The sequence below is a fragment of the Pleurodeles waltl genome, chromosome 4_1 (assembly GCF_031143425.1).
Source record: "Pleurodeles waltl isolate 20211129_DDA chromosome 4_1, aPleWal1.hap1.20221129, whole genome shotgun sequence".
Lineage (NCBI taxonomy): Eukaryota > Metazoa > Chordata > Amphibia > Caudata > Salamandridae > Pleurodeles > Pleurodeles waltl.
Window position 1 is genome coordinate 783,513,725 of NC_090442.1, and position 23,767 is coordinate 783,537,491.

Below are 23,767 nucleotides of genomic sequence, written 5' to 3' on the forward strand. Positions count from 1 at the left end.
TCACTAGTTTCCCCCTCTGTAAGGTTGTCTTCAGAGCGGTGGTCTCTAGCAAACTCTGCCAAAAGCTCCTGGAGCTGTACTTTGGTAGGGTTTGATCCAGTTTTTATATTTTTTATTTTACAGAGAGTCCTTAACTCTGACATCCTAAGATGCAGGTAAGGGGTGAGGTTGAGTTCCACCACCATCTCTTCTGTGCTAGACATTATTTCTCTAAAAGTTGGGTTACTTTTTAAGAATCTAAAACTATCTCTAGAACTTAATCCAAACTTCTACAAACTTTTAAACTCTAAACAAAATGCTATCAGGGACTTACACAAGGCCCTAGCAGGACTTTAAAAATTTTAGAAAAATAGCACAAATTTCAAAAATCAGTTTCTAATGACAATTTTTGGAATTTAGACGTGTGATCAGGTATTGAAAAGTCTTAGACCCCACCTCTGATCCACCAATGTAGGAAGCTGGCTCTGTAAATACTATTTCAAAGTAAGAAATAGTTTGCACAGAGTCCAAGGATTCCCCTTAGAGGTAAGATAGTGGCAAAAGTAGATAATTCTAATGCTCTATTTTGTGGTAGTGTGGTCGAGCAGTAGGCTTATCAGAGGGTAGTGTTAAGCATTTGTTGTACACACACAGGCAATAAATGAGGAACACACACTCAAAGACTTACTCCAGGCCAATAGGATTTATATTGAAAAATATATTTTCTTAGTTTATTTAACGAACCACAGGTTCAAGATTTACAGTTAATACTTTAAATGTAAGGTACTTCACTTAGATACTTTAAGAACTTTGAATGAAAGCAATATCACATGCAGTCTTTGTAAAAATGGCAATAAGCTATTTTCAAAGTGGACACAGTGCAAAAATCAACAGTTCCTGGGGGAGGTAAGTAAAGGATAGTTTTGGAGGTAAGTAAAACACTTACAAGTCTCAAGTTTTGGCATAGGCAGCCCACCGTTGGGGGTTCAAGGCAACCCCAAAGTTATCCCACCAGCAGCTCAGGGCCGGTCAGGTGCAGAGGTCAAAGAAGTGCCCAAAACATAGGTGCCTATGGGGAACAGGGGTGCTCCGGTTCCAGTCTGCCAGCAGGTAAATACCAGCATCCTCGGGGGCAGACCAGGGGGGTTTTGTAGAGCACCGGGGGGGACACGAGAAAGCACACAAAGTACACCCTCAGCGGCACAGGGGCGGCCGGGTGCAGTGGGCAAAGCAGGCGTCGGGTTTTAGGTTGAAAACAATGGAGGGACCCATGGGTCACTCTAGCGTTGCTGGCCGGCACAGGGGGGCTTCTCTTGACAGCCACCACCTGGGCTAGGCAGAGGATCGCCTAGGTGTCGCTCTTGCACTGAAGTTCGGTTCCTTCAGGTCCTGGGGGCTGGGGGTGCAGTGTTCGTTCCAGGCATCGGGTCCCTTGTTACAGGCAGTCGCGGTCAGGGAGAGCCTCTGGATTCTCTCTGCAGGCGTCGCTGTGGGGACTCGGGGGGGGGGTCGTCTCTGGTTACTCACGGTCTCGCAGTCACCGGGAGTCCTCCCTGAGGTGTTGGTTTTCTGCAGGTCGAGCTGGGGGCGTCGGGTGCAGAGTGTGAAGTCTCACGCTTCCGGCAGGAAACGTGAAGTCTTTGGAAGTTGCTTCTTTGTTGCAAAGAAGTTGCAGGTTTTGAACAGGGCCGCTGTTCACAGGAGTTTCTTGGTCCTTTAGTCTACGGCAGTCCTCTGAGGCTTCAGAGGTAGCTGGTCCCTGTCGGATGCGTCGCTGGTTGCAGGTTTTCGAAGTTGGAGACAGGATGGTAGGGCTGGGACGCACGCAGTTGTCGTCTTCCTCCTTCCCTGCAGGCTTGTAGGTCAGCAGTCCTTCTTGTTTCTTCAGGTTGCAGGAATCTGATTTCCTGGGATCTGGGGAGCCCCTAAATACTGAATTTAGGTGTGTGTTTAGGTCTGGGAGGGCAGTAGCCAATGGCTACTGTCCTTGAGGGTGGCTACACCCTCTTTGTGCCTCCTCCCTGTGGGGAGGGGTGCACATCCCTAATCCTATTGGGGGAATCCTCCAATCTCAAGATAGAGGATTTCTCAAGGCAGGGGTCACCTCCGCTCAGGACACCTGAGGGGCTGTCCTGACTGGTGGATGACTTCTCCTTGTTTTTCTCATTATCTCCTCCAGCCTTGCCGCCAAAATGGGGGCAGTGGCCGGAGGGGCGGGCATCTCCACTAGCTGGGATGCCCTGGGGCGCTGTAAGAAAAGGGGTGAGCCTTTGAGGCTCACCGCCAGGTGTTACAGTTCCTGCAGGGGTAGGTGAGAAGCACCTCCACCCAGTACAGGCTTTGTTCCTGGCCACAGTGTGACAAAGGCACTCTCCCCATGTGGCCAGCAACATGTCTGGTGTGTGGCAGGCTGGCAGGAACTGGTCAGCCTACACTAGAAGTCGGGTATGTTTTCAGGGGGAATCTCTAAGATGCCCTCTGGGTGTATTTTACAAACAATTGCACACTGGCATCAGTGTGCATTTGTTGTGCTGAGAAGTTTGATACCAAACTTCCCAGTTTTCAGTGTAGCCATTATGGAACTGTGGAGTTCGTGTTTGACAGACTCCCAGACCATATACTCTTATGGCTACCCTGCACTTACAATGTCTAAGGTTTTGCTTAGGCACTGTAGGGGCATAGTGCTCATGCACATATGCCCTCACCTGTGGTATAGTGCACACTGCCTTAAGGCTGTAAAGCCTGCTAGAGGGGTGACTTACCTATGCCACAGGCAGTGTGAGGTTGGCATGGCACTCTGAGGGGAGTGCCATGTCGACTTAGTCATTTTCTCCCCACCAGCACACACAAGCTGTGAGGCAGTGTGCATGTGCTGAGTGAGGGGTCCCTAGGGTGGCACAAGACATGCTGCAGCCCTTAGAGACCTTCCCTGGCATCAGGTCCCTTGGTACCAGGGTACCAGTTACAAGTGACTTACCTGAGTGCCAGGGTTGTGCCAGTTGTGGAGACAAAGTTACAGTTTAGGGAAAGAACACTGGTGCTGGGGCCTGGTTAGCAGGGTCCCAGCACACTTTCAAATCATAACTTAGCATCAGCAAAGGCAAAACGTTAGAGGGTAACCATGCCAAGGAGGCATTTCCTTACATATAGGCACTAAAATCAATCTCTATAGACCTTTATAAAAGCTGTTGTCTATTTACAAGCATATTAGGAAAGAGTCTATGACTTCCTGTGCCCAAAATCATTTTGTTCAGAACACTTTAGGCCTGATTACGACCTTGGCGGATGGGATACTCCATCACAAACGTAATCCCTTTCCCGTCCAAAGTATTACAAGTTCAATTATATCCCATGAAACTTATAAAATGATGGGCGGGATATCTGTAACATTTGTGACGGAGGACCCCATTCGCCAAGGTCGTAACCAGGCCCTATGTCTGGTTCACAAGGCCATTCACCAAACTAGACTTTGTACCTCCAACAGAAATGTCAGAGGTACACGCCAGGAAGCTTGTTGCGCTCAGGAGGCACAGCTTTTTCTGTCCAAGCTGTCTGCCTCAGGATCTCTCTTGGAATCTTCACTCCATTAATGATCTTCTTCCATTCAGAAAGGCTCTAAAAACTTGATTTTACACATGTTAAGATTGCCTGTTCTAGCTTAGTCTAATCTCATGTAGCTACCATCACCAGGACACATTTTAGGTATCAGTCGCACTTTAAAAGTTAAAAAATAAATAAAGTAACCTGCCACTCATGCCTCTCCCTCCCATATTTGCTACAAAAAACGTATACCTCTATGTGCGGCTGTTATGGGTTAATTTTAGCGCTTTGCTTGGCCACACTTATTTTAGCTTCCGCCTGCGGCCTGTGCCCTGTGCCCTTTTACCTAGTTACATGATTAATTTCGCTTATTCATTTTAATTTCTTTAGCATGGCTTGCTTTTAGCAGGGATGTTTTATTTTTCTAACCAGCTGCTATTCTGAGAAAATGTTGCTATTTTTTCCCTAGAAAGACATTTCGCTGTTTACCTTCTGCTCAAGTCTGTGCATGATAGTCTATCTAGTATTACAAGACTGTGGAGCCTGCTTTCGATACTTAGACACATTACCACCAGGCCTGTTTCTCAGAACACAACACGTTTTGTTATAAAAACATCATACATGCCAATGAAGGTTAAAGAGCAGGCACAGCTCCTCCACTAGGGCGGTGGAGCATCGCCCCCGCAACCCCGCCTGCAGCAGCTGCTGCAAACCTTTTACTAGAAAATTATAATAAACTATGTTTATTATAATTTTTTTGGTATAAGGGGCGGGGCGGGGCCATGGGCCGTGACAAGCTCTGAGGGAGAGTGCATGCGCAGTAGGCTCTCTCCAGCCCAGCTACACAGTTGGCAGGCTGGGGAGGGCAGGCACAGGCTCCCAGTCTGCCTGGGAGAGCGCTGGCTGGGCACTCCCAGTCAATCCTGACGCTGCTCCGAGCAGCGCCAGTATTGATTACAAAAGCAAACAAACACAAATGATGGACGGAATGTGGAACCAATCATTCACCCCCAGTCACAGGATCTGGGTTTAATCCATCAATTCTTTTGCTCACCATGCCACCCCAGTTTGGATCCAGCCATACGCAAATCAGTCTTGACCATGTTCCCTTCATCAGCCAGGCTTCATCTGTTGATTTTGCAGGATTGGCTGCAGGGCAGGCTAAAAGCCTTTGCCTTTGCCTGCTTGCATTAGAGGAGCGGCACGGATGGTGGCAATGATGAAGGTAAGGTTTTTGGGTATTGTTTACATTTTAATTGTACCTACCTCCCCATCCCCCCCAACCCCCCGGGTGCTCCACCACACCGCCTGTCAGCACCACGAGCCACTCCTGTAAGAGAGGTCATTACAGCCAGAGGAGCCATCCTATACTGTGTGCCATTTCATTGCCACTTTGCTGACCTCAGCCCTGTGTCTACAGCCACCTGAGCAGATGGTGGGCAGGCCTCTATTTTTCAGGTATGGGGGTGGGTGTTTCTTCCATGGACTAGTATGGGTAGAGAAGGGCTATCACTTCTATGCTCTCATATAGCTGCTAGAGGTAGAAGTAGGGATTTGTGGATCTTTATTCCAATATTCTGGGATTGTTTATTTGTTTAACACTTATGGTCACAATTCTAACTGTGATATGTTTCATCTTCCTAACATTCGCAGGAGGAATATTTTTATCATAGATTGCAGTTTTTTCAATAAATGCATTGAAAACTGTCCTGCCCCTCTTTGTCTGCATGTGCTTATGTGAGACTTGTACTAACAAGAGAAAAGGGCAGGAGCTGCCAACCGCAACTTCCCTGAGGAGTCAGAGTGTCATGTTTCAGGCTGTCACAATCACCTTTACTTTTGAGGTATGGGGGAGGTGCTGCTAGCTAGCCGAAAGGATTTGGCCGACAGCTATCAGCTGGTGTGAGATCAACTCAGTCACCTACAAGCAGTGGTGTTGCCACCTGAAACCAGCAGTCTTACCTCCGTGGTAAGAGTCCTATGACACGGTGATCTATGCATGCGGGCCGGAGATCTTTACACATAAAATATAGAAGTGGAGACGGAGGCCTCTGCATGTAGGTTTGTGAATAGCAGCTTGTAGTATGTGGTAGTACTATTGTAGGGTCCTTCAAGGGGCCTATTCACAAACTGTGTTTTGTAGTATGTGTAGTATTATGCCATTAGTACTCCGCCTCTCTTATCTTTTATGTGCAGTGATCTCCATCCCAACTGCAAACATGTAGGTATGCGTTTTTTAGTAAATGCGGGAAGGACATTGAGTACATTCAAACAATCAGATATATGAACACCGTAAGCAATGCACTAGTCAACAGTGTTTCCATTTTCTCTTACACTGATGGTGGACTGGATTCCTTGACATCATCCCTCTCACCACTGATATACTAAATCAGCAACAATTATTTCAGATGAAAATTCTCAGGTGTGAAATTCCAGACCCTATCCTTTTCAATCGATGTAGTAAAAAAAAGTACCCTCTGCATCTTGGAATCCTGAACAAAGTGATGCTACCAATAACAGAGATGCAAAACGTATTTTCTCTTGCCTAACTATCTTCATAAAAGATAGCACTTAAGAACCACTCAGGCAGTCTCTAGCTATCCGCCCAGACTAAGAGTATCTCACCATTAACAGATAAAACTACACAGTGTAGAAAGCATGGTGACACGGTTTTATAGAAATACTAGGCACTTCCGTGCTCTAAGACAAAGCATGCCTACACAGTACAGGTTCTGCCCTGCAGGAAAGTTTGGGCAGTAACAGCTGTGTATGACCGCATGTTGTCTACGCAACCTGGCAACATTGTTTAAGTAAAGGAAGAATGAAGACTTAATGCCTCTGCTTGTGAAATTATGCAGAACATAGTAAACACACATTTCTGCAGTGGATATTAAGTGCAGGTCAAAATCAACGATGTTGGCATTTGTATATTTGGTTTACATTTGCTATTTTTTGAGCTTGCTGATAATATTTCTGTGTACATATCATAGACATCTGAGGAGTGGAATTAATAAACACCCGACTTTATGTGTTATAGCTTTATTTTTGTTATTGTTGTACTGCATGGTTTTGGACTCAGTTGTAAAAGATATTACTCTGACCCAGGTGTTTTGAGCTTTTGGGGCGCTCTATAAGGGTTCCTAAGGCAACCTAAAAGCCCTCCTGATACTCCATCACATGCAGGACCCTCTATATTTCCATGTCAAGAAAGTGGGCCCCCTAATTACTCTGTAATAAATACAAAAATGTGATGGATGGAATGACTGAATTAATCTCAGCCACTGATAATCACTGGGGTTAGCATCCTAGTCCATCGTTACTTTGCACACCACGTTACCTCACTTTGGACTCAGTGTTACATGAATCAGGACCGAACTGCCAGGCCAGGTCTTTGCTGGACTAGAGCACAAGCAACCCACCACCAATGTTGCCCTAGTTAGGGCTCATCAGCCAGGTGTAGCTCAGTTCCAGTGACACAGTGTGCACAGGATCCACATCTGGGCATACCTGTTCTATTTAGGATGACATACTAAAGAATACAAAAACGGGATGGATGGAATGCTTGAATTACTCTCAGCCACTAGTAATCACTTGGGCCGTACCCCACTCCATTCTTATTTTGCACACCATGCCACCTGAATTTGGACCCAGCCATATGCAAATCAGTCTTGACCCTGCTCCAATAGAAACAGTCCAGGTCGAACTGCCAGGCTAGGTCCTCCCTCAAGCAGAACATAAGCAAACCTGGACCGATTTTGCCCTAGTTAAGGACCATTAGCTAAGCTTAGCTTGGTTCCATTGACACAGTGGCAAGGGACCCATGTCTGGACATACTCGTTCTGGCTGAGATTAATTCAAGAGTTTCATCCATCACCTTGTTTTTGCCTATATTACTCTGTGTTGCAGAAAGGCTGTGTAATACAGTCTACCAGCTGAATGGACCTATATAACCATCTGCAACTTAAAGGAACCGTGATTGCCCTCAGTCAATTCTAGGGCTTTATACTACCCTCAGTCACTTGAATGAAAACATATTACACTATAACCTATATTACATTCTTTTTTTCAAAGGGTATTGCTTTTTGTCACCAGATGGGCTCTGTGTTAACCTTCACTCCAAGGTTGCTAAACTTCCACATCAAGTTTAGAGTCTAAAAGTGCTTATTGACAAAATTAGAAATAATATCATGCGCATCAGACTCGGCTAACTATGGATCTCCATGAAATCCCTGGTGGAGACAGGTCTGGCGGTACCACTTGTACTGGGGCCATCGTCTTCCTGCCTGTTGGTAGAGGGTGACTGTGACCTCTGTACCTGTGTTCCACCGGTCGATGTCTTGGATACAGAGGTGTGTGGACGGTTGCCCTGGGCTGCTGTTCTTGCCTGGGCGGTAGGGGTGTCAGTGGTATCCTGGGTGGGGCTGCTGGATGGTGACAGTCCAGGACTGTTTGAGGGGCCATCCTGCTCATCAGTGTCCAGGGTTCCATCCCCAGTGTCCTGTGAGGTGCCTCTGTCACCCTGGGGGGCACTGGCACTCCTTGTCCTGTCCGTCAGGGTGGCATGGGTGGTGGTGCCTGTTGGGGGCAATGGACATGTCTGTTACAAATACATGATCGGATGGGGTGCACAGGGCTGGGCAGTTTTGTGCAGGTGTTACACTTTGGGGCCTTGCAGGGTGCCTTTGTGAGGTTTGCACTGCATTTTGCTTTGGATGTGGAGTTGCATTATGGGTGGTGTAGTGCCGTTGTGAATCCTTGCAGGGGTAAGTGGCTGTGCACAGGGGGAGGGAAGTGGACCTGTTAGTGGGTTTGTGGGCATGCAGCATGACTGGATGTTGTCAATGTGGGCTGGGTGGGGTAGTGGTCCTGGTGTGTGTTGGAGGGGTGGGGTGGTGCATGCATTACAGGTGTGGTGGATATGGGGTAATTGTAGATGACTTACCCGAGTCCATTCCTCCAGTGAGTCCCTCGGGGTGCAGGATGGCCAGTACTTTTTCCTCCCAGTCAGTGTATTCGGGTGGTGTTGGTAGTGGTCCTCCCCCAGTCTTCTGGACTGCAATGTGGTGCCTTGATGCCATGGCCCTGACCTTCCCCCGCAGGTCGTTCCATCTCTTGCGGATGTCGTCCCTGGTGCGTGGATGGTGTCCCACTGTATTGACCCTGTTGACAATGGTCTGCCATAGCTCCATCTTCCTGGCGTTGGGTGTGTTGTGGCTCCACCTTCAGGATCTCATCCACCATGACCCTTAGCTCCCATTCTGTGAAACGTGGGTGTTTGGGGGGTGACATGGTGAGTGTGGTGAATGGTGTCGGGTGGATTCGCGGTGAGGGTGCTCTTCTGTGGTTCGGTGTGAGTCTCATGTATAGTGGCGTTCGGTGTCTACTTCTGGTGATCTCTGTCTTCGTTGGCCTACTTTCATTGCAAAGGATTGTGGGGTGTGTCTGTGAATATTTCATGGTGTTTTGGATGTGTTTCAGGTGTGTGGGTTTCTAGCTTATCCAGTGTGTGTACTTCTTGCTGTTGGGTCCACTTGCCACTCGTGGCGGCCTGCACCACCAATGGTCTTCGGTTTCCACTGACCACCAAGGTGATTTGTGCATCATTATTTGGAGGGCGGGATGTGGGTGTGCTTGGCGGTGGCGGGGTGGGAGGTGCATCATTTCCACCGACAGGGTCCTGGTGGTGACTGATGGACTGGTGATTTATGGCGGATTCGGGATTTTGGATCATTATATCGTGCTTTCTATTCACTGCCAACGGCGGTCTTCTGTTCACCATCGCCACGGCAGTCAGTGGTGTTTACCGCCGTGTTCATAATGACCGCCATACTCTCCCAAACACAGACCTTCCAATGACTGGGGCCACAGCTAGAGGTACTGGAGTGGGCACTGCACAGGGGTATGGGGGTCTCAAAAAGAAAGGCAAAAGCAGGCAGTGCTGCGGCAGGGAGCTCAAGGGGTGCATTGGCCAGCACTAGTGGCGTGACAGGTGGCGGGGGGGCGGGGAGCAGACAGATTAGGGTGGAGAAGGGCAGGAGGTGGTGAATTACCGTTCTTTAGTCCACAAGACCATAAAACAGCCGTGCTTGCAATGTTTGTCACACAGCACTAAGCAGCCATAATTATGTGATTGCCACTTGGTACTGTGCAAAAGGGTCTCCCGTCCGTTGACACCTGGGGTACACAGATCTTTCTCCATCTTCCTTTCTCTGGTAGATCCCACCTACACTGAGGTTGCAATGCTCATGGCTTCTCCTGGACACTAACTCCTTCTGCATGGTTGGAAGGCTCCTTACCTTTCTCAGCAGACACCCCAGCTTCGTGACACTTTAGGTCAGATGAACAGCTTCTTCCAGCAAAGGACTTGGGTGATGTGTCATCACTTCTGGGAAGTTGGCTGTCAGGCAGGCACCAGCTCTGGTTGCACAGGAGTCTTCTTTGTACTCTGCAGATCAGTACCGTCCTTAGTCATAGACAACTTGGAAAAGAAAAGTGACTTTTATACAGTCTTAGCAGACAAGAGATCTGCTGCCTGCACTTGCAGACAATGCAGATTAGGGTGATTTTCCTTTCAAGTGCCCTTTCCAAGCTGCACTCTAGTCAGAACCTTTGTGTAGAGTGATGTGCCTCATAACTGGGCAGTTTCAAGCATTGACTACCTCAAACAGAGGCACAAAAAGGTGTGAGCTTTCAGCACCTAGCTCTTGTCAGCCACACGAAGAGTGACCATGGGAAAGACAAGAGGCTGAACTTTGAACAGAGACTGCAGTCTGACCCTTTACCATACCATCTACCAGATGGCAGTGGTACATGAAGACTAGGTGGCAGCCGCCCTCAGCAAATACCCAACCAATTACTAAAGAAGCCCTGTGTTCTTCCTCCCTGCACCAGTGTCCCTTAGCTCCAGCATCAGGAATATCAGCAATACACTTTCAATGTCTGAGAAAACAACATCACCTCCATCTAACTCAAGCTCACTCATACATGCAACACATATACCATGCAGGCCAAATATACAAACAGGTACAACATACATTTGTGATGTTAGTACCATGGACTTGGTTAGTGCATAGACCCCAAATCTTGCAAGAGTGGGCATCCTCACCAGTGACACAAATTAAAAGGTGAGGTAACTAAAGATTTACAAAACATGGAACTGTGCTACCTCCGCTTTTTTTAAACTAAACCCATGACATGGACCTTAGATCAGCTCCTCTTCAGATCACAGAGAGTTTTGAAGTCCATCAACAGAAATTTACCAGTACTCACTATCATGAAAAATTGTTGTCAAGGTAGGTTGCCCAACAAGTAATATTCAAATGTTCCTGAAAACAGTTTTTCAGAGCTATGTATTATCCCCAATAGGTCACTAAACACACTCTTTCTCTTTCGCCTTCTTTCTGTCTCTCTCCCCCCCCTCTCTCTCTCACACACACGAACACACAGATGCTCACCCTCCTCAACCACCACTTTTCCCCTAAAGTCAGAGCTTGTTTGCCTCGCTTACAGCTAGGTTTAGTCACTGCACACCCCAACAGACAAGGAGTAGCTATGCCATGTTTCACTGAGTCGCGTCAGTGTTATACCTTGTTTAACAACAAACGACCAGCCTTCAAAGGCTAAGTTTCCGAGTTTCAGACATAACAGGAATATTTTTGACCCATTGCCACTCAGCACTGAGCTGCATGGGTGAAGGCATTTAGGACCCTTAACATTATCGGAGTATTCATCACTAACAAGTAAGGTCGAAAATACCTGTGGCACAAGATGCTGAGATATTCATCAGAGAAATGTGTAATTTGTATATTGACTCATGCCCTGTGGGTTAGTCCACTTTACCAGTAAATCCAGTAAATTTCTCTGCGACAGTGTTTTCAAATGGCCACTGCCACCTGGATGTTTTTGCAGCTTGAGATGTGAACTGACCTACAAACGCTCCAGCCTCGGTGGATACATCTGACTTGCTACGGATGATTTAGAAATATTTTGCGGTTTTAGTTACCCGTGCTGTGACTGCACATGCTGTCTTGCCATCATTTCGAGGAATGACGGCCAGTTATAGTGGACGGGTTGTTGGTATTGGAGAAGTGTTTTTTCCTTCCCTGAAGAAAGTGGCTTCTAAAACTAAGTGGAGTTTTCTACGTACCTTGAGCAGTTCTTTACCCAAGCACTTTAATAATCAGGTATATTTTCCATTAATGTTGGCGTGTGGTTTACTTTCTTTAAGGGCTTCTAGCGCGCTATAGCCTGTCACCAAGTTTTTATTTGCATATTTTATGTATTTAATTATTAATTAATGTATGTATGTATTTATTGAATTTCATCTTTCTCACAGCGGCGGCGGCACTTCAGCATGGCTGTGGTGGGGCAGCACATCTTTGCCATTGGCGGCTGGTACCTGGACGTGCTCCTGGCCCCGGACTCCAGCACACGCCTCTACAGCACGGTAGAGCGCTACGACCCCTGGGCAGACTCGTGGTCCTTCGTGGCCTCCCTTCCGCTCACAGACTTCTCCTTCTCAGTGTCCCTCTCCCATGACCTCCCGCTCTGCACTGCGTGCCCCCCCTACATTTACGTCCTGGGGAGCGTGCAGAGGACCGGGGAGAAGCTCGTGCTGCAGTACGACACGCGGACAGGTGAGTAGGGGGGGAAGGGAGACAGGGGTAGGTACCAGACACTGTTCAAGCAGGGAGGGCGTAATAATGATGGGTTCATTCTCAAGCCCCACCGACTGCCACGTATCAAAACAAACTTATACAGCCACACACTGGATATAATGTGGAGACGGTATCCCCTTATACCGTAGACTGGGGGACCGGGTGGACCCCTTGACTAAATAATAAAGTCCCCATTAATGAAGAATACAGTAAGAGCACACACCAGTGCTTAATTTGTAAATAAAAACGTGCCGGTGCCCAAAGCTCTCCTCTGAAACACGTGGCTGCTTCAATAACGTGCGAGCACGAATACAGAGGCAGCTTAATCCTGAAGCCGTCTCGGGCTTCTTTAATCCATTTACAGCAACCCCCCCCCCCCCCACACACTTTTAGGTCACTCTCGCGGCTTTCTGCTTTCTCCATTTGTGATGCTTTTTTTGTTTTTCTCTTCCCCCGTCTTTTGCTCGCAGTAAACGCTTGAGGCAGAAAAACAATCGCCCTTGCTAAAAAAATAAGTGTCGATGCCACACCGGATGCCACCAGCTCCAATTAAGCCCTGGCCCACACACTTCAGTACCCCCCATCACAAATGTGAAACACCAAAAAAAAACAAAAAAACTGATGTGCTGGTTGACAGGTGGCTGATTCCAGGGCTTTGTTAGCCTGAGGCACCCAGTATGAAACCGGCCTGATGAGGCAGTGCACACTTTTATTATAGCTACACACATACCTGGAAGCCCTATAGCCTTTAACAACAGTGTTCAGAAAATAGTGTTATACAACGAATTGTCTGGCTACATTTTAAAAGGATTGAGGGAACTCTACTCCGGGGCAGAATGGGGTCAAGCTGTCTCGCATCATGTGCAGTGGGGCCTGGTATCTAAACATTCTCAAGAGATGCTTGTAGCACTGATCTCAGCCCTGCGGATATGAGAACGGGGTAGCCTGAGTTGTGGCTATCGCGCACTCTGTCAGCAGTATACAAAGAGCCACTGACCCTAGGACAAGGGAGAGTTTGGGTATGGTTATGGTCACCTTGTGTTCTCCGGCTCTACAACCAACGTGCTCTGTCATAGACCCTGATGGTTGCTTTGATTCTAGAACACAGTGTCTCGCCAGCCTTGTTAGTATTGATGTGTGACTCTAGAACCCCAGAGCTGTGTTCTGTTTTAATGCGTCTTGACATTTTGCTGTGAATCCAGAAACTACGGTAAATTATGCTGTTTCGTTCAGTTGTTTTACTCTAAAGCATAACCTGACGGCAGTTTTTTGCGATTTAGTTAGCAATTTAGGAATTTTCGGACTTTAAAATGTAGAGAATCCCCTTGTCTATTTAAAGTAGGACCTCTGGATCTTGAGAAAACAACGGGAGAGCTGCGGACTCACACTTTCACTAGCATAATGACTAAGACTGCAGTTCATAGAATGGCCGGAAGAGAGAGCAATAACTCCATCTGTTTTCGCCCATGCGTTTTTAAATCTCTGAAATACTTTTTTTTGGTAGGTGAAGGAAGTGAATAAAAAACATAGAAACCAGGTCTTTCATGTTTTGAGGTAACTTCCAGCTTTGCACCATTTCCCCCTTTCTTGGCTTCCGGAATGACGTGCTGAGATGATGTCCCAAAGGGTCAGTCAGTCATCAGTGATAAAGTTAGAAGCAAGTGTGACCGTCCTAGAAAGCCCCAGGATTATCGGAGTCTCTGTGAGCAGAACAGTACGTGCCATGTTCATTTGACAGTAGCCAAGAGCAGCGCAGTTCCTGGGCTTATCACGAGCCAATGTAAATAGCAGTTAATTAAGGTCTGCATGGGAACCACAGTGGTGTCTAGTGGTTAATATGCCGACTGTAGAACATGGGGGCCCTGCTTCGAATTCCGGCCTCGCCACTTGACTGACAATTCTTTACTGAAAACGTGTGATTCTGGGCAAATCGCTTCATCTTTGACGGCCTCAAAAAGGTGTTTGTGTGAAGTACAGCTATAAATATGTGTTATGTAATATATAACCGTTGTTACCTCTTAATGTATAGATCTGGTATCCCCTAACACCACCCCCTTAATGTACAGCGCTGATTTGCTCCTTGGGGATGTTACGCGCTATAAATGCCAGGTCTGGCCAGAACCAGTGTAACCAACAGCGTAAATTTCATGTCAACATGCGTGCCAGTGTGACCAGCACAACCAGTCCCCGGACTGTTTGAGAGTGCAAGCGCGCCTGGTCCTTAGTAAGTGAACTTACAAGGGGACGCGTATAGGCAGATGAACCTTTTGGATCACATGGAGTATCCTAGCCATGTAGTGACCAATGTTATCAATATTACTCATCAATAACTACTAGAGAGTCATTAACTCTTAAACAATTAGGTCGACATTTCATGAATAACCACAACTCAATATACGTTTAACAATTTTTATTTCCCTATTAGTTACAATTCTAGTGCATAAGGTTAACTCAAACTTTATTCAATCAGCTCAGAATTAGTTTATTAGCGACCACCAATAACACAATCTAATCAGAACTCGAGAAAACATATGCTCTAATGCCTCAGCATAAGCCAACAAAGAGGAATATATCAACATTAATAGCAGAGTTCAGCAATCAGTTCATCAATCATTTGTCACTGTCAACGTCACCCAAAGAAACCTACCTAACCCAGATTAGCATCAGCATGTTGGTACTTCATGCAAAAATAATTTAGAAAACATGAATTTGGAAAACTATCTAGCTAAAAGAAAAGCCTATTAAACAGCACAGTTGGTACCTAGAAGAAAAGTCACAAAAGTTAATCAATCACATTGTCATAGCTACCTATCCACAGAATGGATCAGCAACAAAGTCAGTCTTCGTCTTCAGGTCATCAATAGATCAGCAACGCATCAGGCTCTCAATAGCATGAGCCCAATGACAGGATCTCGAACCGCGTCTCTTGACATCATAATTTCTCCCCTCGCATCTCCCGCATCTGCCCCTCGCATCTGAAGTTTTAGCCCCTTGTCATGACTTTTTATTGGAGCTTTTCAGTCCATCCCCCTAATTTCTAATTGGTTAATTAAACACCATATGTGACGCTACCCAATACATTCAATTCTACAAATCTATGAATTCTAGTATTTCGCCGTTCTCAGTTCATTGATTGGTTCACTGTACGATGTCCTCATCATCCGGCTCTTCAAGTATCGAAAATGTTGCATCTTCCTCTTCAGTCAGTGTCTCTATTGTGTGAGTCCTGGGAAAGTACATCTCGTCTACTCTACAGATAATTGTAGCAATTTGATTCCGTCATCTCCTGTCCGTCAGTACATTGCAGAAAATTCTAAATAAGCAAACTTTAACATTGGGTGGTTCAGGGTCAGGTTAGGATTTCGACTTCACTCCAGCAAGTTCTAATAATTCAGCTTCTGCATGAGGCCTGGCAAGACTAGGCTACAACTTCAGCTAAATTAACTCTACGATATAATGCAAAACATAGGTTATACATCTCATTATGGCACATTACTACATTATTATTACATATTTTCATTATTTCACACATTTTTAATCATTTTAGTATAAATTCGAAAAAAGTGGTGGCCATTCTTTTTGGGCACATTTTTAAACGTGCACATTATTTTCTCTACAATTAATTCCCCTATGAACTTTTGTTAATCAAATCACATAAACATTCATTAATAATTTCTAATTAGCATATCTGCTTCAACAAGAGCTAGTGCCACCGAAACAGCCGTGACTCTTACAACCAATCCCAGGTCAACATGAGAGTCGGGGCCTCATTTACGAGGCCCTAGCTGCACACTGCGCCACCTGGGCTTCAGTTTTTTGACGCTCCCGTGGCACAGTGTGCCGGCACATATTTACAAGACCAGGCAAAGCCACCTTTGCGTGGCTTTTCATGGCCTTGTAAATATGGACCCTTTCACACACAACGCAGCGTGAAAGGGGCGTTCCATGTGTGTTGCCTGGGGTGTTTCCACATAACATCCATGGAACCTGAAGGAATCTGACGCATTCCCAGATTTACAAACCTGTGAATGCGTCCGATTCCTAAGTCACCTCAAGGGTGGCATAAGAATGACGAATTGGGGAGAAATATCTTTATTTCTCCCCGTGCTTTCCTCTTTCTATGTGTGCTGCATCGAAAGAGGAAAACACCTCTTGTAATTGTTTTTGTGCAAGAAGGTTCCTGCACAAAAACAATCATCCCCGCAACGCAGGCACCCTTGCACCATGGTGCAAGGGTGCCGGCATTGGCGCTAGGCAGTAATTTGTGCGCTAGCGCAGGGGGAGAGGACAGATATGCACCATATCTTGTAGATACAGCGCAGTTCTGCCCTTTCGCCGCCCTGCGCTACGGTCCTCGCAAATGAGGCACTCAGTGATAGCAACATAGTCAATCCCACATCTAAGTGAGGACTGCTGTGGCTGGCACCTCCAATCCTAAGTGCATGTGAGAGCCTGTGTAACAAACACAGCTAAGCCCAGTCCTCACAGCATGTTAGTGGCAGTAGGCATGCACATCTAATCTCTAATGTAAATTACAACTCTTGTGAGCAGCCTGCAAGGCCACATTGTCAGTGCCGTCACTCTTCCGTCCATCCATGAGTCCTCGTGACCAGCACATGGAGCCCCATTCACTTGAAAGCCAGAGCAACCCATAGCCAATGCCAGGTCTACCCAAAGCCTGTTAGATGTGTATAGTTAGTCCAAAAGACAGCTCTTGTGATCAGTAAACGGTACCACAGCTTACATACAAGATATGAATATTAGTACACTCAGGCCCAGTCCTACAAAAGGGCAAGTGTTACCACTAAAGCCAATTTGAGGTCTACCCAAGGCCTGGTGTCACCAGCACAGCATATCATAAGGGTACCTGAAATTAAATAAGACATTCTTACCTGAGAATTTTCCAGGCCTACAATTCAACATGACCAAGGTACTCTATTTTAGGTGTACAAGTGACTCAACACATGTTACGTAATAACACATCCTTTCAGTGGTGTGGCTTCCATTAGTGCAGCAGATGCAGTGACACTGGCATCCAGAGCCCGGCAGGGCCTACTGAACCCTGATAATTATTGTGTTAAACAATTCAAACAGAAGCCTGGGGCTCATTTCCTTCTTTGCACTAGGGCTCGTGCCACACTGGCCATGTCTGATCAACGCATTCAATCACGTGTCTAAGAGCGCCAATGTGAACTGTACAGATTATCGCATATCTACCTGACAGCTACTGTGATGAGAAATTTGAGTGTACAGACAAACCCACATCAGTGTAACCAGCACATCCAATCATAGGTTTACTTGAGAGGCAGTGAGATCAGCTCAGCCATCCAGAGGTACACAGAGAGCCAGAGTTTTGACCCAAGTCTGGAAGAAACCTAGTGTGAACACCACATCCAATCTCACAGCCTCCTGAGGGCCTATGTGACCCGCAAGACAGTATTGTGTGAGAGGTGGTGAGACCAGTAGGGCAACCACAGGTTAATCTGTGAACCCGTGGGATTATGACACCCAATCCCAAAACAATCTAAGATTTCTTAAGGATTGTTGTCATTGGACATGAGAGGTAGTGTGACCAACACAGCCAGCCCTGACTCAAAGCCCCATGTTATCCGTACAGCAGACAGTGTCTGCATGAGAGCCAGTAGGTCTAGTTCAGTCAGTCCAGTGTCTGAATCAGCATCTGTGCCTAATACAGCGACTCCTAGGTGTACGTTCAATCTAGCATAACAAAGCGATCCCCAGGGCAACCTTAGAGCCTTTCTCATCAGCCCAGCCAATTCCTAGATTATCTGAAGGCAAGTGTAGTTTACACAGCCAATTATGTTGGGCCTAACAATATCTCCTATGACTTATACTGATAATTCACTGTACACCGAGGAACAACTGGCTAGGTTTGGGAGGGGTCTTAATGCAGAAAAAGGAAAATGGACATGAGGAAATCATAGCATCTGCATAGGGCACAATACTCTGATTGAAAAGGAGGCGAGGGTGATGTGGAGATGGCTATTCATTACTTCAGAACTTATGTAGAGGGAACGGAGCTCACATTGAAAACGAACCACATTTTTTTGCATCAAAAGTGGAGGAAGGGTGACTCCACACTTTGCCAGGTGGCAATACAGACTTCAAGAATTTCAATATCGTCTGGAATATGTTCCTTGAGCAAAGAACTTTGCACCCAATTTTCTGTCATATGTGCCACAGTATTGTGAAATTGATGTGGATGATGAGTGCGATGAGGTAGTATGCATGGTAAGACATTATCAATTAGTCTCACACTGACAGTGTAGAGTATCATATGCCATCCCCTTTCTTCTTCCACAGCCAGCATTAATGGAGACCTTATCACTCTCTGTCTAGATATCTGGCAGGAGCTGCTACCGACCCTGACGCGCACTGATGTCAACATCCCCTGCCTCTACTTCCTCGGGGGTGCCAACCCCCTCTTCCTGGTGGGTGGAAACAATGAAGAGAATGTTGTAGTCACCTTCAGTCCTGCATCCCAGCAGTGGGGGCAGCCGCGCAGGATGGCAAAGTGCACCTTGGCCGGGCAAGGAACCAGCATGGGCGGCAGCTTCTTTATGCCAGCACCAGAGCTCAATGCTGTCTTGGAAGTGGACCTGGCCACACTCAGTGCCCAGTCTCTGCCACCGCCACCTAGGCCATTATCTTATGAAGCTCTGGTCATTTTGTGGTACCCTCTGGAGGGGTCGGAGCAAGGATGGAGAGAATGTCCAAAGATGCCAATGACAGCTTCAGGATCTCTAACCCAGAGAAACCCAGAGGAAGAGTGATGTGCTGAACAACTTCAAGAGTTGATTGGCAGAGAGTCTGTTGAAGGAGTAAGATGTTTATACAGCTCTGTGAGCCCCCCATGCACCACTCCACTTGGGTTGAAAAAGGGTTGGACACTGACTGCAGATCCTTCTCTTAAGGGAGTGGACCATTCTCGTTAGTTTTAGAACGGGATATTCTTCTCTTGCTTTCTGTGTTGGATTTTTCTGTGGGTGCACTTAAAAGAACCAAAGAAGACTTCATTTTGCCAAAAGAAGGGGCACAGAGCAAGGCATAAAAAGCCACCAGGGTGATGCAGAGGGAGAAGCTTACGTTGCATGTAAAACATTATTAGCAACGGTCAAGGCAGGATCTTACATGGAATGGATCGTAGAGAGGCTGCAGGGCAAGGAGTGGGTCTGGGCATGCAAAAGGCTGCAGTGGAAGCACTGAGCCTGCCTAGGCCCGAGACGAGGTGGATGCAGAGAAAGGCCTGGGTGTGCCATTAGAAGGGATTCGAGGACTTTCCCTGTTGTAGAATAGATGTAGGGAAGGGCTGGGTTTACCATAAAAACGAGAGCAAGGATTATTCTGGGCATGATATGGAAAAACATTCAAATTAACACCCGGCCCAGAATGTAGATGAATATCTGGAATGATCATAGAATGGGAAGAGGTAAACTGCAAGAGTGTACATATGGCAAGTCTAGGGATGTTGTGCATTGAATTCAGAGAGAGGTCTGGGGCTTCTGAGAGATATTATAAAATAGAAGGGTTGTACCTGTTATTGAACAGTATCCTTGAGAAGGAATGCCATAGAACAGATGCAGTAGTGAGCCTTTGCCTGTTGTTGGATGGGTGCAGGAGAAGACCTGGGCATGTTCTTGAATGATGCAGAAGAAGGGCTCTGCCTGTTCTTGAATGATGCAGAAGAAGGGCTCTGCCTGTTCTTGAATGGAAGCAGTAGAACACCTAAGGCGGTTCTAGAATGCTTATAGAATAGATGCAGGAGAAGGCTGGAACTTGTCATTGGGCAGATGCCACAAAATAAGAAAAAAAGAGATGGGAAAAGGTGGGACATGCCATGGGATAGGATGGCCTGCCATGTTGAGGAATGGAGAAGAAGGGCTGGTCCTGCCATGGCAGCAGTGCATGAGAAAACCTTAGATTGCTATTCAAAGGGACGGGGAAGCAATGAGAAAGCAGCTGGGTTTCTTTCTCTTACAGTGTCCTTATGTGCATGATGTGCTGCATTTGCATATTTTCATGTTAATATTTATTTTTGTGATTTGTAATATGCAGACTGCAAACTGAATTGCTTCAAGACACTTCTTGCTGCCCCCACATGGCGCCGCAGGTTACACAAGGGCAGTGGTGGTGAAGGACTCAACCATGAATACAGGTGTTGTGATGAACATAATAATATAATGGTTTGTTCGTCTGCCAGGGATGGGAAAGTCAATACATGTTTGCTAGAGGCATCTGGTTTAGAGGGGTTACTGCTTAGTGCACTTGGGGAAAAGGTATGATGTAATGGTTTTCATAGCTGAAGGCTCACAGATACAAACAGAGAGACAGTTATGAAGGCGCATAAGACATTTCTGTCCCCTTCTTAGGGTCGAGCATGTAGCATGCGCTAGTGCATGCATCTCACTTGCAAGACACTATTGTTTACAAAAAAGGCTTGGAGCTCGCCCACTGCTTACCATTCACTGGCTTTAGCACCACTTCTTTGCTGCCTCCCAATCGGACAGTGCAGACCAGACATCACTTCCTCTTTCTTCTCTGGAAGGTGGACTAAGCACAGATTGATTCTTCTTAATTAGCGTCTCACCACTGGCTCGAGCTTGATTCAGGTACTAGTTTCCTTATTGTTTTTTTCCCCTCCCTCCCTGTCCCTTGTCTGCATTTGCTCGTTCCCCTCCTGGTCCCCTAGCTCCGTGGTGCTTACTCCCATCCCAGCTCCTCTCACTCTGTGTTACTCCCCTGCCCACGCACTCCAGGACAAGATACATTTCAACTATAGGGACACTGCGTATACATTTTCCTCAAGTCTGGAGATTCATGTGAGGCTTCACGACTGTGGCACATTATCTGGGTACTACTTTCCTTATTTCTTTCTTTCCTTCCCACCCCCACCTTTGTGTTTGCTTCTTTCTCTCCCCCCTTAGAGTTCCTTGGTGTTTCTTCACATCCCAGTGCCCCTTTCCAACCCCACATGCTCTGTGTTACTCCCCGTGTAACCTGGGGAGGCATTTTCCTTGGTCGGGGGAGAGGGGGCACAGGAGTTTGAAGGTAGAACAAGGAGGGGATAAACGTGGTGAGTTTTTAATATTGAGGGCTTAACCTATGAAGATGATTTTGTGGAAGTGTTATATAGTGGGCCCATGAAGATTTGGTGTAGTGTGGATTTAGCCAGGTCTTTATTGTCCTTCAACACTTGACAACTCTCTTCTACTTACATTGTGTGCACAGAAGGCTGGTCGATGGGGGAAAGGCTAAGGCCCTCTGTCTTCTCTCAGGGCCTTCAAAGAAATGGTGAACATGAGCTCTATAGAGGAGGCAAGAGGAGAACCTACAGCGAAGAAACTGCCGCCTCTGTTTCAATGAGAGTCTGTCCCTGTTCTTGTGGGCAGTATTGACATATTGAGTATGAGTATGTAAACTTTTGTAATCAGCCATCGTTTCTTTCTAGTCTTGTGAAGCTCTGCATCTTGGCATAGTGCTGAGGTCTTCTAGATGCTAGTGTTTTGCCCCATTTTTCCCTGCGCTTTGGTGGCCTTACCTTACAGGGCGAAGCAAGTCATTTCTCAAACCGTTAAAGGTAGCACGATTTTACCCCCTAGCTCATGCTTGTGTAAAAACCATGAAAACATATTGTGCATGTGGTTCCCTCTAACAGATGGGATGCCTGATAAAACAGCGTGCAAACAAAAAATCTTGTCCTGATAAGCATGTAAGAAGAATCAGGAAGAACAAAATGGTTGTTGGTCTTCCGTCCAAAACTAAAGTTCAGCTTTATCTAGATTAGAGCAGTATAGGTTCTTTGTAGATTTATATATCTAGAACACGGGGAAATGACCCATAATCCAGGGACCCGGGTATACACAGTATCAGACACAAATGGTCCACGGGGGTAAGTGTTGCCCTTGACTTCCACGGCTACTCTGTTTTATATATAGTATAGTAGAAGGATTTGTTTTTGCAAAATATACAATTTTATTAAATATAAGGACAGCATTTTTTGTTGTAATACCATGAAATCTAAGGTGCTCCTATGTAGTGACAGCACAGTGCGAAGGGACAAAGTGAAAAAAGTGCACTAGTGCTATGTACATATATACATGTGACTGGAACAAATTGTTGTGTTATGGTAGGATATATATCCTTTAGATATCCACATCAACAAGTTTAAAAGCCAGTCCACAACTATGTGTTCGGTCGACGTTTCGACCCTATTTTCAGATTAAACAGTGCAGGGTCAACATCAGGATGGTCATAATACACGGAGACACCATGGAACAAGAAAGAAATCCCAAATATAAGAATAGAGATTGAAAAATTACCTTCAAAATTAACACTAAAAAAAGAAAAAAAAAATGTTTTACCAGGGATTACGTTGTTATTCTCCTTTCATGGTCCATACGAGGTCCAGATAGGAAGTGCTTTTCCTAGTGATCGAAAATACAACAAAAATTCCATGTAGCAATGGTGGCGTATGTATCATCATCAAAAGAAACAGGAAGACCGAAGTGCTAGGAAATATTACATTAATATTAACATGTTGGAGGGTACCTGGAACACCACACCCAACATGCACACGTGGCTACCACCAAAAAGCACAAAAGTATATACATGTCCTTTATGTGTACCCAGTAAGTTAATCATGAGGATACACACATAAGTGCCAACAATATACATGTGAGTGCATGTAAATTGCTGCATATCGTAATCAAAAACAGTTAGCGCATCCCGAATTAAACAGGCTCACAAAGTCATGTGGGAGTGTTTAATGCCGAGAATCCAAGTCAAGGGGGGAGTTCCATCAGTCTCCTTCCCAACACCGGCTGCGGGAAAACGTGTACCGAAGGCAGTTGTGGTTGATGTTCCACTGATGCCTTGAGCCACTCTTGATAGTTTGGAGAAGCTAAGAATTTCCAACAATTTGTGATACAAATTCAGCTTCATTTTCTGTGTAGGCCCCTTTCAATTCCCAATGACCAAACTCTGGTGGCTTTTTTTATTCCCTACTTATCAGGGATGTAGCCTCTTAGGCTGTACCATTTGTCAAAGGGAATGGCCCAATTCTTTATAACTATGCCCACTTTTTGGGAGAATATAGCCAGATTTTTGATCGTCGACTGGTCTTTCAGTCTGTAGATAACAAGCTTATGAACTTTAAACAAGGGTCTTGAGATATTTTAAAGTAGTTAATCCATTTCAAATCATCTAGTAGAAGAGTCTGGGTAGCCAGAGCAGAAGCAAGCTTCTTTATTTTAGTAGGATTTAAGGGATGATTTGAAAGACACCCTTTCTCATGTTGAATATTTTCCTCAAACTTGCCCAGAATTAATTAACCTTGTCTTTCATTTGGATCAGGGACTTTCTGTACAGAAGGATGTAAGTCAAAGAGGTGATCTTTGCGTTTCTCTTGTATCTGGCAAAGGACGCGTCGTGGCCGCAAACATTTCCAATCTGGGGTCAAATGTTTTCCCTGCTGTCCCGCCCATCCGCAAAAGCCATCTTGGGCAGGGCCTGTCTATAGAGGAAGGCACCGCCTGCTTCCAGCTGCCAAAGGGAGGCCTTGCCCATTTCCA

The 23,767-nt window shown here is 46.1% G+C and overlaps 1 protein-coding gene across 2 annotated transcripts in view; it reads left to right on the plus strand.

The window, feature by feature from the left end:
- Nucleotides 1-23,767, plus strand: part of LOC138288166 (kelch repeat and BTB domain-containing protein 13-like) — a 60,002-nt gene that overhangs the window by 22,393 nt on the left and 13,842 nt on the right. Inside the window, exons 3-4 of one of the 2 annotated variants that reach the window (XM_069229477.1) lie at nucleotides 11,855-12,155; nucleotides 18,537-22,526. In XM_069229477.1, coding sequence (XP_069085578.1) covers nucleotides 11,855-12,155; nucleotides 18,537-18,970 — 735 coding nt within the window. In that variant the 3' untranslated portion in view covers nucleotides 18,971-22,526. Of the gene's footprint in view, nucleotides 1-11,854; nucleotides 12,156-18,536; nucleotides 22,527-23,767 lie in introns of those variants that run through there. The other variant, XR_011202354.1, reaches the window with a different exon arrangement.